Raw genomic sequence first — 13767 nt, 5'->3', positions numbered from 1 at the left:
GTTTTTCGGGTAATGGAAAAAATATATTTTTAAAGTTTTACGCCATAAATTTTATCTTAATAAAAGTGCAGTTGCAGTTAACTTCAGAATTCTCTGTGGGATCCTTTTATAAAAATAATCAGAAGCAGAGATACCACCTAAAAACAAGTATGACAACATTAAACGAGTGACAGAAGTCCAAAAAAGTACTCATCTCCATATTGGTTCATGTGTTCAATAATGGTTCATGAAATGCAGAGGAAAATATATTCAAGTTTGAGTTCAAAAAATGTTAACTTTTTTTGATACAGCACCAGCGCTGTGTGTTTTTTATTTATAAAAAACTATACACCACTATAAGTATTTTAGTACAAATAGGTTTTTATATCAAAAAATTGGTTGATTTTTCATTAGTTTTGAAAATATGTCACAGCCTTTTCACCTTCTCTATATTTCCAGTGTTGTTAAAAATTAATTAAAGAAAAGGAAAGTGACTTCTTAAGAAAACTATGTACTGCAACTCATCTGGAAATACAGTATTGCTCAAAAGTCTTTTGACAACCATAAATGTGTCTGCAAAATTTGTATTTGAGTTTTTTAATGAAATCTCTCTATCCAATGAAACATGAACACTGAGTCCATTACAAACTATTTTGAACAAAAAATTGCGCATCTGACCATTTTAAATTCAGAAAAAAATTCACATTTACTTTTTTGTGGGTTCAAGAGGCAGCTTAAGTAAGGGTGCAACAGGTGCTGAGCACCTGGGTGGCAGGTTGTAAGGGGCGGCAGCTTAGGCTTTAGTCAGACACAAAATTTTTTTAAAACTTCCAATACTAAAACTTCACATGATAAGAGGTGGATTTATGGTTAGGCTGACTGTGGGTTACATAAAATTTTCTATCCATCTCTCAACCCAGTCTAAGTTTCTTGACCATTTGTTTCTTAAATTTGCCATTAAGAATACAGCTCGCTCAGCCTGTAAATGTATTTCTGTTACTTAGTTACTTTTTTTATCACTCTTTCCTCTTAACCTGGTCCTTTGCTCTCTAAGTCACTCTTTTTGTCACTCACCAACCTGCTCCCTTGTTCTTTAGGTCATTTTTTGGTTACTCACATGCACACTGTTTTAATCACTAACGGGCTTGCAAACTCTCTAGATCACTTGTTTGGTTGCTCACATGCACACTGTTTTAATCACTAACGGGCTTGCAAACTCTCTATATCACTTGTTTGGTTGCTCACATGCTTGTAAACACTCTGAGTTCCTCTTTTGGTAACTCGCATGCTTATGAACTCAATGTCACTCATTCTACTCACCAACATAGTTCTTTGCTCTCTGGGAAGAGACGGATTTATAGTTTTGCAAATTTTGGTGCCCTTCTCCCCAATACTAATTTTTCCTAACCACTCATTTCTCAAATTTGCTGCCATGGCCTATAGCTCACTAAGTCCCCATGTAAATAGCCTCTGCACATGACATCATGCTTTTGAGCCATACTTTGCTGTCACAGATGTAGAGAAAGCTTGAGGGGAAAGGCAGAGCTTGGGACAGTAATACCAGAAACAAGAATGTGGGGCGAATGTGCATTTTGATGTCCTAATCTAGTAATTTTTTTTTTTTTTGGAATGATCAAATTAAGGCAAATTAAAAATTTAGCTTATTTTTACTTGTCTGGTCCCTAGTGCACCAGGAACACCCCTCTTTAAAAATAATTTTTAAAATAAAAGTCGCCTTGTTATACTTCCTCTTTACAGGAAAAGTAACAGTAATGATGACTCGATGATGAATAACAAAAGCTGTAATTCGTTCTTTTTTTCTTTGTTCTAATGAGTTATATTTAGCGTGTTTATTTATTTTTTCGATCAAACTCTGTGGTGTTTTCTTTATTTTTCTAGATAATGAGTTTAATTATTCTCTTTAGTTTGATTTTGTCACTGGATTTTTAAAAGGACATTCATTGTTGGATTTGCAAGATAAGTGGTTTTTTTCATTACCCTCCAACTTTTTTAATTTTCATTGTGTATTTTTGATCAACTTAAATTTTATTTTCATTGTACTTACACCAGGTTTGTGACCGTTGTTTCTTTGTCAATAATCAATTTCTTCACTCACGTGCTCGTATGGGAGAGAATATCTGGTTCTTTGTTTTCATATATGAATTTCCAGCTTCTTTGATATAATTTCATGGGTTGTTTGGGCGTTAGTGTTATCAAACAGTGTATACTTTTTCCCGGGTATTCTCAGTAGTTTTTGTCTTTTTTTTCATTTGGGTGGGTCCTATTGTTTTAGTGTTAATGAATAGATAGTTAGCTAATACTAATAAGTATAAATTTTACTTTGTATCTTAACACTTCTTTAGGGTTGTGTTGCTAATATAATATATATATATATATTTCTTCCTTGCGTGATTTAGTGTTGAGCATTTTATTTTACTTAATTTTTCCATACACTATCCTTTACGTATATTTTGTATTGTAATGTAATTTATGTTATTTTAATTTACTGTTAACATTTTTTATTTTTTCCTATTTTTTAAGTGTTATTATCTAGTTTTTAGCAATAGTGTTAGTATGCCTCAACCTCGATTAGTGTTGTGTAAGGCTTGCGACAGGAGCTTTCCCTGATCTAGGGGGATAGTAGCTGATAGTTTCAAGCGGTGTTGGATAGGGCAAGGTTGGAACTCGAGGTCAAAGCATTATGAGAGAGAGAGAGTTAGGGTTTTAGAGGACCCGGTTATTATGAAGCATCTGTCATCAACCCACCTGTCAATGAAAAAGCAATCTCCTCGAACAATGACAGTTTAGAGGGTGAATGGTGCTCGTGAATGAGGTAGAGGGGGATAGTGATAAGGGTTTAATCATCGACCATCCTATGGTTAGGGAACTATGGAACAGAGTGTAAAAGGGATTTTCGGGGTGTCGAGCACTGTTGTCTTCCTGGGGGGAAGATAAGCAATGTTAGACGCTTTTCATCATTGAAAGTTGCCCTTGCAGGTAACCCTGTAGGTGGGAATGAATCACGTGGAAGCGAATATTAGTGAGTCTCTGTCAGAGTACCAGGACTTGCTATTATGTGCTGGGGGGAGGTTCAGATGTGGCAGTGATTCCAGTACTGCCAAGGGGTAGTAGGGGGTATAGGAGTAGGATCTACTAATTCAATTTAGGCCTGAAGGACATTAGTTCCAACTTGGAGCTTCACACATTTACCGATAGGTGGCTTTGTTGGGATTGGATGCATCTGAATAGGAGAGGGTCTGGGAGGTTTATAATAGGCTTAGGTCAGGTTTTTTACTCCCAGACCACGTAGATGGGAATGCAGGGGGTTAATGATAATAAAAACAGTATTGACAGCAAGGGCATAGCGTGGGGGGGGGGGACTTGGGGGTCTGGTTCCCCCCCCCGAAATGTGAGAAAATGACCAAAAAAAGGGAAAAAGATGGCAAAATCTATTGTTCTATCACTCTGGTCCCCCTCCCCGATTTTCTGGCTACGCCCCTGATTGACAGGGAATTACCTAGCTCTGACTTGGATAACTTCTCGATTGACACTGAATCACCGGCCAAATTAAAATGTGTACTAATAAATGTCAGGAGCTTGGGTAATAGGAAAGAGTTTTTAGAAACTGATAGAGAGTTGTGGAGGGCCTGGATCTTATAGCCCTACAGAATCTTAGGCGAACGATGGGGATGAATCTTTCATACACATCTCAGGATACAATAATTTTTTTACAATTAGATAGGATAGGAAAGGGGATGAAGTGTTGATATACATGAAATCAAGTTTGAAGTGGCGCTGTCGACAAGAGTATGCAGGTGTTGGCTCTCTAATATCATAAATCTGCCAACACATGGTTATTGTGAGCACGCCTTTTTTTTCTCTCTCTTTCGCTGTTCGAAGGAGAAGACTTTCATTTCTAGCAGAGTCAAGATGTTATTTTCTATATTTTCTATGTGTCCGTGTATACTCTTTCTTTTTATATGTGTAATGCACCATGTGTTTTATCAAATAATTAAACTTTATATTCAGCCATTTTCTGGAATTTAAGTAATTATTCTGGAGTTAAAGTTGAGTTATCTATGGGTAAGTCACTGCTTCAATTTAAGTGCCAGTAGACAACTTTCATGATGAATTCAGTTTTTAACAAACCCCAAAGAAAGTGGACCTGATGACAGGGCCGTCTTAAGAGCATCATGGGCTCCAGGCCAAGTGGTTTTTCTGAGGCCGTACCTGGTGAATTCTAGAAAATTTCAACCGAATCTCATTTTTGTGAGGCCTCTCTTCTCTTGAGGCCCCAGGCCGTGCTGGGTGGGCCCATGCGTTAAGACGGCACTGGCTGATGTTTAGTATTTTTTTATATTTCATAGATGACAGCAGGTTCCAATGAAACGACATTATTTACGTACGACATTATAATGGTGCTTTTTGAACGAGTGGGTTGATATTTATTCATTATCTGGCATTGAGTGTTGTTTCACCATTTTTTTTGTTTCTGAGTTGAAGAAGAAGGAAGGGATTGCCTGTTTCTTTAATAAATTACCCATGAGAGGCGTTAATGCATGAGCCTTCTCAGGTGGCTACGATAATGGGATCAGGTGCTATGATAAATAGTAGGTTCGGATTTGAAAAATGCCTCATTTTCCCAAGTGGAAATTTGAGCAATTGACAAGGGCCACAAAATTTTAGGGCCCCACTAATGAGATCTTTGCTAGCCCCCTCCGGAGGATTTATAGTTTAGTCGTCTGTGGGCTACAAAAATTTTGCCACCCATTCTAGTCTAGTTTTCTTGACTACTTGTTCCTCAAAATTAACCACCCCCAAAATTATAAATATGCCTTTGTGTCTACGTCACTCTTTCGGTCATTCAAATACAAATACAAATACAAATACAAAAACAACGCCACAACAGGCAAAATGCCCAACGAGGTGGCTGATAAAAAGATGCCCATAAAAATATGGATGTCATATGTTTCAAAAATACAGCAACCCAATTAAAAATGCAATTAACACAAATTACAAACAATATATACACATGATAAAATATTATACAATGCCCATAAAGAATACTTATGGTTGTCTTATTCTAAGAATGGATAGCTTCTCGATTTACCCCAACATGTTTATCGTATTTCTTTTTAAACGTGTCAATTGTGTTACAATTTACTACCTCCGGGGGTAAGCTATTCCATTTATTAACAACCGTATTGGAGAAAAATTCCCTGCGACACCATAACCTTGCATTGTCCCTCACCAATCGATACTGGTGTCCCCTTGTAAAAGCAGTCGATTGGCGGTGTACTAAAAGTTCATGGTCCATCCTATCCATCCCATTGAAAATTTTGAACACTTCGATCATATCTCCTCGACACCTGCGTTCATCCAATGTAAACATATTCAAAAAATGAAGTCTTTCTTCATAACTCAAGCCCTGTGTGCCAATAAGGACACGCGTAGCTCTTCTCTGCACCCCTTCAACCAAGTCTATGTCCCTCTGTAGGTATGGTCTCCAAAACGTTACAGCATACTCCAGTCCAGGACGAACTAAGCCTCGAAAAAGCGGAAGAATGACTTTAGGAGAACGCGAAGAGACCTTTATGAAAATGAGACCAAGCATTCTATTCGATTTTTTGACAACCGCTGAACAATGTTCAGAAAACTTAAGTCGCTCGTCAATGAGAATTCCCAAATCGGTGACTCTAGTTGCATCCGGGATAGTGACACCATTCAACTCGTAAGAGAACCGTGGGTTGTTCGAACCAAAATGAGCGACCATGCACTTATCTACGCTAAACGTCATGCTCCATTCATTTGCCCATGCTGCAATCTTGTTTAAGTTGGTCTGGAGCAACTCCCTATCGCTTTCATTTCCGATTACCCCCATTAGCTTCACATCATCTGCGAATTTGCTAGTAATTCCATCGATACCCTGATCGAGTTTGTCGATAAAAAGTGAAAAAAGTATGGGGCCAAGGACACTTCCCTGAGGAACTCCACTTGTGACGTCTGTCCAACCAGAGAATTCCCCGTTCACCATAACTCGTTGCGACCTATCTCTTAACCACGATTCTATCCAATTCAGCAAGTTGCCCCCTATTCCAATCTCGTGTAAACGCTTCAAGAGTTTGCCATGTTGGACCCGATCGAATGCCTTCTGGAAATCAAGGTAAACAACGTCGACATTTTTGCTCTTACCCAAAGCCTTAGTCACGTAATCATAGAAGCAAAGGAGGTTAGTTACACATGACTTCCCCTTCCTGAACCCATGCTGATTATCCGACAATACATTATTCTCATCTATCCACTTCACAAACTGCCTTTTGATGATAATTTCCAAAATTTTCGACAGGGAGCTCGTCAAACTCACTGGACGATAATTAGACACCACTTCTCTACTACCCTTCTTAAATATCGGAACAACGTTAGCCAGTTTCCAATCTCTCGGGACGATACCCTCAGCAACACTACTCCTGTATATCTGTGCGACTGGCCCCAACAATTCATTAGCACCTTCCCTGAGAACCCTGGGATAGATATCATCTGGCCCTGGTGCTTTGCTTGCACATACATTTCTTAGAAGATTTAGGACCTCCACGTCTTCTACTTGAATATTGTTGAGGGTTTTATTACCCCATGCAACACCCGTATATCGAATATCATTATCTCCATTAAAAACCGACGCGAAAAAGTCATTGAAAGCACTACACATGCCTACATTGCTCTCTACCTTAGAGCCTCCTATCGAGAGGGGACCAACTGTCCCCTTACATCCATTATTGACGTATCGAAAAAATGATTTTGGGTCAGAGCCAATGTTATCTGCCAACCTAGATTCAACTTCCTTTTTGCTATCCCTTATCGCTTTCTTCAACAGTCTTCTTTTATCAGTAAACAATGATAGGTCACCACGTCCACTTTTATACTCTCTGAATGCTCTTTTCTTTTCAAGATAAAGGTTCCGCACGCTATCCGTGAACCATAGAGGGTGTGATGTACAAACACGCTTTTTTCGAACAAAGGGTATGACGTCGTGCAAAACAGAGGACAGCTTCGTACTAAATTCTTCCCATTGACTTACCACCCCTACTGATTCCAACCGGTCTTTGAAAACTTCCGCTAACCTTCCTCTCAAAACATCAAAGTTAGTTCTCCGAAAACAAGGAACCAGTCTTTTGTTATCAACCTTACCCGAGGAAAAGTTACAGTGAAATCTGACGATACGATGATCACTGGAAGAAAACTCTTCCCCCACCGAAACATGTTCAACTAGATCCTCAGAACTAGTAAGAACTAAATCCAAAATAGCAGTACCCCTTGTGGCTTCTGATACATGCTGATACAAAAAATTTTCGAGCACCAACTTAAGAAAGTCTCTTTCATACAGATTTCCAGATGAAAGGTTCTCCCAATCAATACCCGGGTAATTGAAATCCCCTAGTATGAGAACCCTCTGTCGCTTACACATGTAGGAAATTTCATCATGCATTTTGGCAATGTAGCTTTGATCCCTATTCGGTGGATTATAACAAACCCCAACAATAAGTTTATGACGTCTTTTGCTCTCAAGTTCAACCCATATGGTTTCAATATCACTTCTCTGCACGTTACACTCTCTAGCCTTCAAACAGGATTTCACGTATATCAACACTCCACCCCCTTTCCTATCAGATCTATTTCTCAAAAAAGTATCGTATCCTGAGATGTGTAAGAAAGATTCATCCCCATCGTTTGCCCAGGATTCTGTAATGGCTATAAGATCCAAGCCCTCCACAACTATCATAGTTTCTAAAAAATCTTTCTTATTACCCAAGCTCCTGGCATTTATTAACACACATTTTAATTTGCCCGGTGGTTTGCTGTCAATCGAGAAGCCATCCAAGTCAGAGGTGGGTAATTTCAAGTCAGTACAGTTGTGATTATCATTAACTAACCCGCATTCCCGACTACGTGGTCTGGGAGTAAAAAAACCTGACCTAAGACTATCGTAAACCTCCCAGACCCCTCTCTTATTTAGATGGATCCCATCCGAACGAAGCCACCTATCGGTAAATGCGGGAAGCTCCAAGAACGTGACCCCAAGTGAGGAGCAAATGTCCTTCAGGCCTATATTAAATTGGTGGATCCTACTCCTATATCCCCTACTACCCCTTGGCAGCACTGGAATCACTGCCACATCTGAACCCCCCTCCCTAGCGGATAATAGTAAATCCCGGTATTCTGACAGAGACTCACTAATATTCGCTCCTACCTGATTTGTTCCCACCCACAGAATCACCCGCAAGGGCAACTTTCGGCGATGAAAAACGGCTCGAACGTTGCCAATCTTCCCCCCAGGAAGACAACAGCGCTCGAAACCCCGAAAATCCCTACACACTCGGTTCCCAAGTTCCCTAACCATAGAATCGCCGATGATTAAACCCCTATCACTATCCCCCTCTACCTCATCCACGACCACCCATTCTCCCTCTAAAATGTCGTTGTTCGTGGAGATTGCTTCTTCATCAACAGGTGGCTCGACGACCAGAGGCTCCGTTATAACCGGGCCCTCTAGCACCCTAACTTTTTCCCGTAAAGCTTCGACCTCGAGTTCCAGCCTTTTCCTATACAAGCACCCTTTACAATTGAAACTATCAGCTACTATACCCCTAGACCAGGGAAACCTCCCGTCGCAAGCTCTACACAACACTAGTCGAGGTCGAGGCATACTAACACTATTGCTAAAGCTAGATAATAATAATAATACTTAAAAATAGGAAAATGAGAAACGTTAACTGGAAATTAAAATAATGTAAAATACATTACTATGCAAAATATACGTAAGAGATTATACGAAAAAATTACGTAAAGTAGAATGCTCAGCACTAAATCACGAAGAATAAAATAAATATGTATATAAAGAATACAACACCACCCTCTAAAAAAAAGTATTAAGCTACGAAGTACAATTTATACTTATTAGAATTAGCTAACTATCTCAAAACACTAACACTACAACAATAGGCCCAAATGGAAGGAAAACAAAATTATTGAGAGTACCCGGGAAAAAGTATACACTGTTTGCTAACACTAACGTCCAAAAACCTACGAACTTATATCAAAGAAGCGAGCGAACCTGGCGAAAAAACAACGAAAATGAAATGCGAACGAGAAAAATAAATTTAAGTCGATCGAAAATACACAACGAAAATTAAAAAAAAAATGAGAGCAATATAATAAAAAAAAACCACTTATCTCACAATCCAACGTGCGCTGAAAAAAAGAAAATCACCGCAGAATATGACCCAAAAATAAACAACACGCTAAGTAAAACTCACGAGAACGAAGAAAAACACAAAGAAAGACACAAAATGGCGCACTGGCGTGACGGATAATCCTTCGGTAAGGATTCAACACGCAAAGTAATTCACACGCTTTCACACCCTCTAGGCAGGGCCGTCTTAAGAGAATCATTGGCCCCGGATCAAGTGATTTTTCTGAGGCCTTACCTGTCGAGTTCTCAAAAATTTGAACCAGTTCTCATTTTTGTGAGGCCCCTCTTTTCTTGAGGCCACCGAGCCGTGACCGGGTGGGCCCATGCGTTAAGACGGCACTGCCTGGAGAAGCCCAACTCCCTGGAACAACTAGTGAGATCGACTATATCCTATCTAATATGAAGCATATGATCCAGGACTGCAGTGTTCTCAACAAATTTAGTACAGGAAGTGATCATCGACTGGTTAGATGTAGAATAAGGCTTAACATTAGAATGGAAAGGGCGAAACTTATCAAAAATGGAAAAACTGGCATCGATATGGTAAAGCTTCAAAAGAACATTGATATAAATTCCAGTTAGAGCTGAAGAACCGATTTGATTTGCGATATAACACCACTCAGAAAGAACAAGATGTCACCAATATGAACAAAACTTTAACCACTATCTTAAAAGAAGTAGCAAAAGAACTTGCTGGAGAAAAAGAAATTAAACCAGTGAAGAAAATAACAGAAGAAACAAAGAAACTTATGAAAGACAGGAGAGAATTTCAGATTAAGAAGAATGACCCTAAAGCAAAAGTGGAATATGCAGAACTGTGTAAGACAGTACCAAACTAGATTACAGAAGATGTCAGGAAGTTTAATTGCGATATTGTAAAGAAAGCATTGAAAGATAATAGGAGCTTAAAATCAGCAAAACAAAAACTGTGTGTTGGGAGAAAGGAAATTTTTGCACTAAAAAGGAAAGATGAAACCATCACAAAAGATGGAAATGAAATCATTAGCATTGTTGAGGAATTTTATAATACTCTATACAAACATGAAGCACAGGATTGGAACAAAGCAGAGCGAGCAGGAAGAAAAGAAAATAGAGCAGAATTTGTACAAGTAGCACCTGTGCTGAAAGAGGAAGTCTACAAGGCTATAAGATGTATGAAAAAAGGGAAATGCCCAGGTGAAGATGGGATTTCAATAGACATTATTAAAGCAGCAGGAGAAGAATTTGCTTGGATGGGACAAAATTGGATGTGCCTGAAGATTGGAATAACGCAATAATAGTTCTTTTTTATAAAAAGGGTGAAAGGGAGGATATCAAGAACTATCGACCAATCAGTCTCCTATCAATAATTTATAAAATCTTCACCAAAGTGCTGACATATAGGCTTGAATCAAAATTTGATGAAGCTCAACCAAAAGAACAGGCATGATTTCGAAGTGGATTCAATACAATGGATCACATGCAAACAATCAGAAAACTCATAGAGAGACACAAGGAATATGAATTACCATTGTGTATGGCCTTCATTGATTTTGAGAAAGCATTTGAATGTCTTCACGTCCGCTGTTGTTAAAGCTCTAGATATAATTGGGGTAGAGAAGACTTACATCACAATATCATCAAGAAAATATATGACAAAGCAACTGCAACGATTCGTTTGGATAAAAGAAAAGCAAAGATTAAATTCAGAAAAGGAGTCAGACGGGGTTGATACTATCTCACCAAAACTCTTTACCGCTATTTTAGAAGAAGTATACAGAAAACTGGATTGGGATAAAAAGGGAATTAAAATAAATGAATAATTTCTCAACCATTTGCGTTTTGCAGACGACATTGTTGTTATCAGCAGTAATCCAGACAAACTAGAAGAAATCATACAAGAACTGGTAAAGGCAAGTATTGAGGTGGGCTTGAAAATGAATCTGCAAAAGACTAAAGTTATGTTCAACCCCTTTGCATTGAAGAGGGCAATCTTGCTCAACAACACAGAGATAGAAGAAGTAGAAAACTATGTATACCGGGGACAAGAAATTATCATGGCAACAGAATCATTAATGAAATAAACAGAAGGATCAGGATTGGGTGGAGCACTTTTGGCAAAACTGTGTAATTCTGAAGAGTCACATGCCATTATGCCTGAAAAGAAGTTTTTAACCAGTGTGTGCTACCAGCACTGCCATGGAGCTGAAACATGGACACTCACAAGCAAGACGATACAAAGGCTACAGACAACACAAAGGAGCATGGAAAGATGTATGCTAGGCATCACAAGGAGAGAGAGAAATGAATCACTTGGATCAGGAACCACACAAAGGTATATGATATCATGGAAAGAATTAAACGTTTGAAATGGAAATGGGCTGGACATATTGAGGGAAGACCGGGCAACAGATGGACCACAAGTATTCTAGATTGGTACCCCGTGGTGTTAAACATCCGAGAAGGCATCCCCAAACAAGATGGATTGACGAGATCAGAAAAGTGTTGTTGGAGTCAACTGGAAGGCTAAAGCATCAGGCAGAGCAGAATGGAAAAATTTAGAGGAGACCTTCATCCAGCAGTGGATTGAAAATAATTGATGATAATAACACAACTTTCTACGCCAGTGATACTCCCATAATGGATCACGTCTGGGTCACCATTATGGGAGTATCACTGGCGTAGAAAGTTGTGTACTGGCACTTAAATTGAAGCAGTAACTTATCCATAGATAACTCAACTTTGACTCCAGAATAATTTGTTGTCAATTGTTTTATTTTATGATGTGATAGACTCACTAAAGAGGGACTTGACAAATTTCAGCCTCTAAGGGTGGGTCATAAGGTGGTTCAAAGGTTATATGGGGCAATCATGGCACTGAGCAAAAACTGCTGAAGCTATGAATATGAAATTTGATTAGTAATATATTTAATAATGTAAACACCTACTAAGACAGGATTTCTGAAAATTCAACCCCAAGGGAATCATGATAAGTTCAAATATGATAGGGGCAAATCATTGCAAGTAATTTTCAGATTACCAAATCCATGTGAGCAAAGTCATTTGTAACAGCTAGTATTTTATATAAACACAATTAAAAAATTTTATTATTCTTTAATTTTGTCAATAACTAAAAAATAACAAAAAACTTCTTTCAAAAATAACAAATATAGACATTTTAGGATTGTAAACATCATTCATGGAATTATATGATTGCTTAAACATTTTTATCAAAATGAAGATCCCAGCTCAGTGAAAGATCAATCTACTGAAAAAGTTATAAAGAATACAGTTTTTTTCTTACTTGGCATTAGGGTCATATTCTGCCCATACTCTAATATACTCATCAAGATGGTGGGCTCCCAGAATAGATGAATCTCGAGTGAGGTAGTCAAAATTATCCATTATTACAGCAACAAAAAGATTTAACATCTATAGAAAAATCAAATGCACATGACTCAATAAAAAAAATCTATAGATGCAATGACTGACTCAATTTTTCTCTTAAACTTTGGAAAAAGTTTGTATAATATTTTCAATACTCTTCCATTGAATTATTGGGTAACATCATGCAAATTGAAAACGCATCATAAAACCTCATTGTAAAATAATCATCTACCAATAATGTAGGACATTATAATGCAGTATATATTTTTCAATTAGTTCATGCTGATGGACCCTCTTGGTTACACGCCAAGAGAATCTAGGACCTCTGCATTATACTAAACACAGATGGAAGTCCCTTCTAGGGCCACAACTAGATGCTTGGTCGGCTGAAGCAAGCACACATGATGGCAACCCTTGTAATGTTGAAGGAGAGGTTACAGGGTACAATTTGTGCCCTGCTGAAAATACCTGCCTGCTTCCCACTAGTCATGGCTCTGGTCCCTTTCACATAAAATAACTTGCAAATGGAAAAAGATACAAAGCTATGAATGAAATCAGATGCAAGAAACCGTAGTAAGTAAAATTATGATTGGGGTGGAAAAATAAAAATTTTGTATGACACCGCAATCAAAAAATTGAGATAAAGTACACCAGGGTGAGTGGAACCCAATATGATTTGTAAAATTAAGGTAACTTCTGGGAACAAACCCTGCTTTTTTTTTACTTGTTTTATAGTTCAGTAAAAATATGCTTGGCATGCCAACCACTCACAGAAGGATACAAGGAGATTTTATTTAGAGAAGTTAGATTTGTTATTCTGTTGTCTCTTATGCTCTTCGTTCCGGGTACACGCTAGACCAATACGACAAGCAATACAACCTGCCACTCAACGCGGAGATTGGTAAAAACCAGAATTTCAAGTTTTTTAACAACTCTGTGTTGAATTATAGTTTGCAAAGCTTATCGTATTGGTCTGGTGTGCACCCTGCCTCATATTTCAACTACAGCAATCTCTCATCATGGGCCCCTGGGCCAAGTGATTTTTCTGAGGCCATACCAGGCAAATTCTTGTAAATTTCAACCAGATCTTATTTTTGTGAGACCCCCCCCCTTCTTTTCTTGAGGTTCCCAGGCCATGCCCAACAGAGCCTATGCCTTAAGATGGCAGTGTCTTT

General features: G+C 38.4%; 1 protein-coding gene across 1 annotated transcript in view; it reads right to left on the bottom strand.

Moving 5' to 3' along the window:
* LOC149065463 (voltage-dependent calcium channel type A subunit alpha-1-like) overlaps positions 1-13767 on the bottom strand; it is a 426448-nt gene that overhangs the window by 65870 nt on the left and 346811 nt on the right. Inside the window, exon 35 of the mRNA XM_089253992.1 lies at positions 12510-12637. Coding sequence (XP_089110118.1) covers positions 12510-12637 — 128 coding nt within the window. The remainder of the gene's footprint in view (positions 1-12509; positions 12638-13767) is intronic.

Source organism: Pholcus phalangioides, unplaced genomic scaffold (genome assembly GCF_987345545.1).
Source record: "Pholcus phalangioides strain wild (caught in Gottingen) unplaced genomic scaffold, Ppha-v1.0 ptg000039l_1, whole genome shotgun sequence".
NCBI lineage: Eukaryota > Metazoa > Arthropoda > Arachnida > Araneae > Pholcidae > Pholcus > Pholcus phalangioides.
Note: the sequence above shows the minus strand (reverse complement) of the source record. Positions and strands in the feature narration are given on the sequence as shown.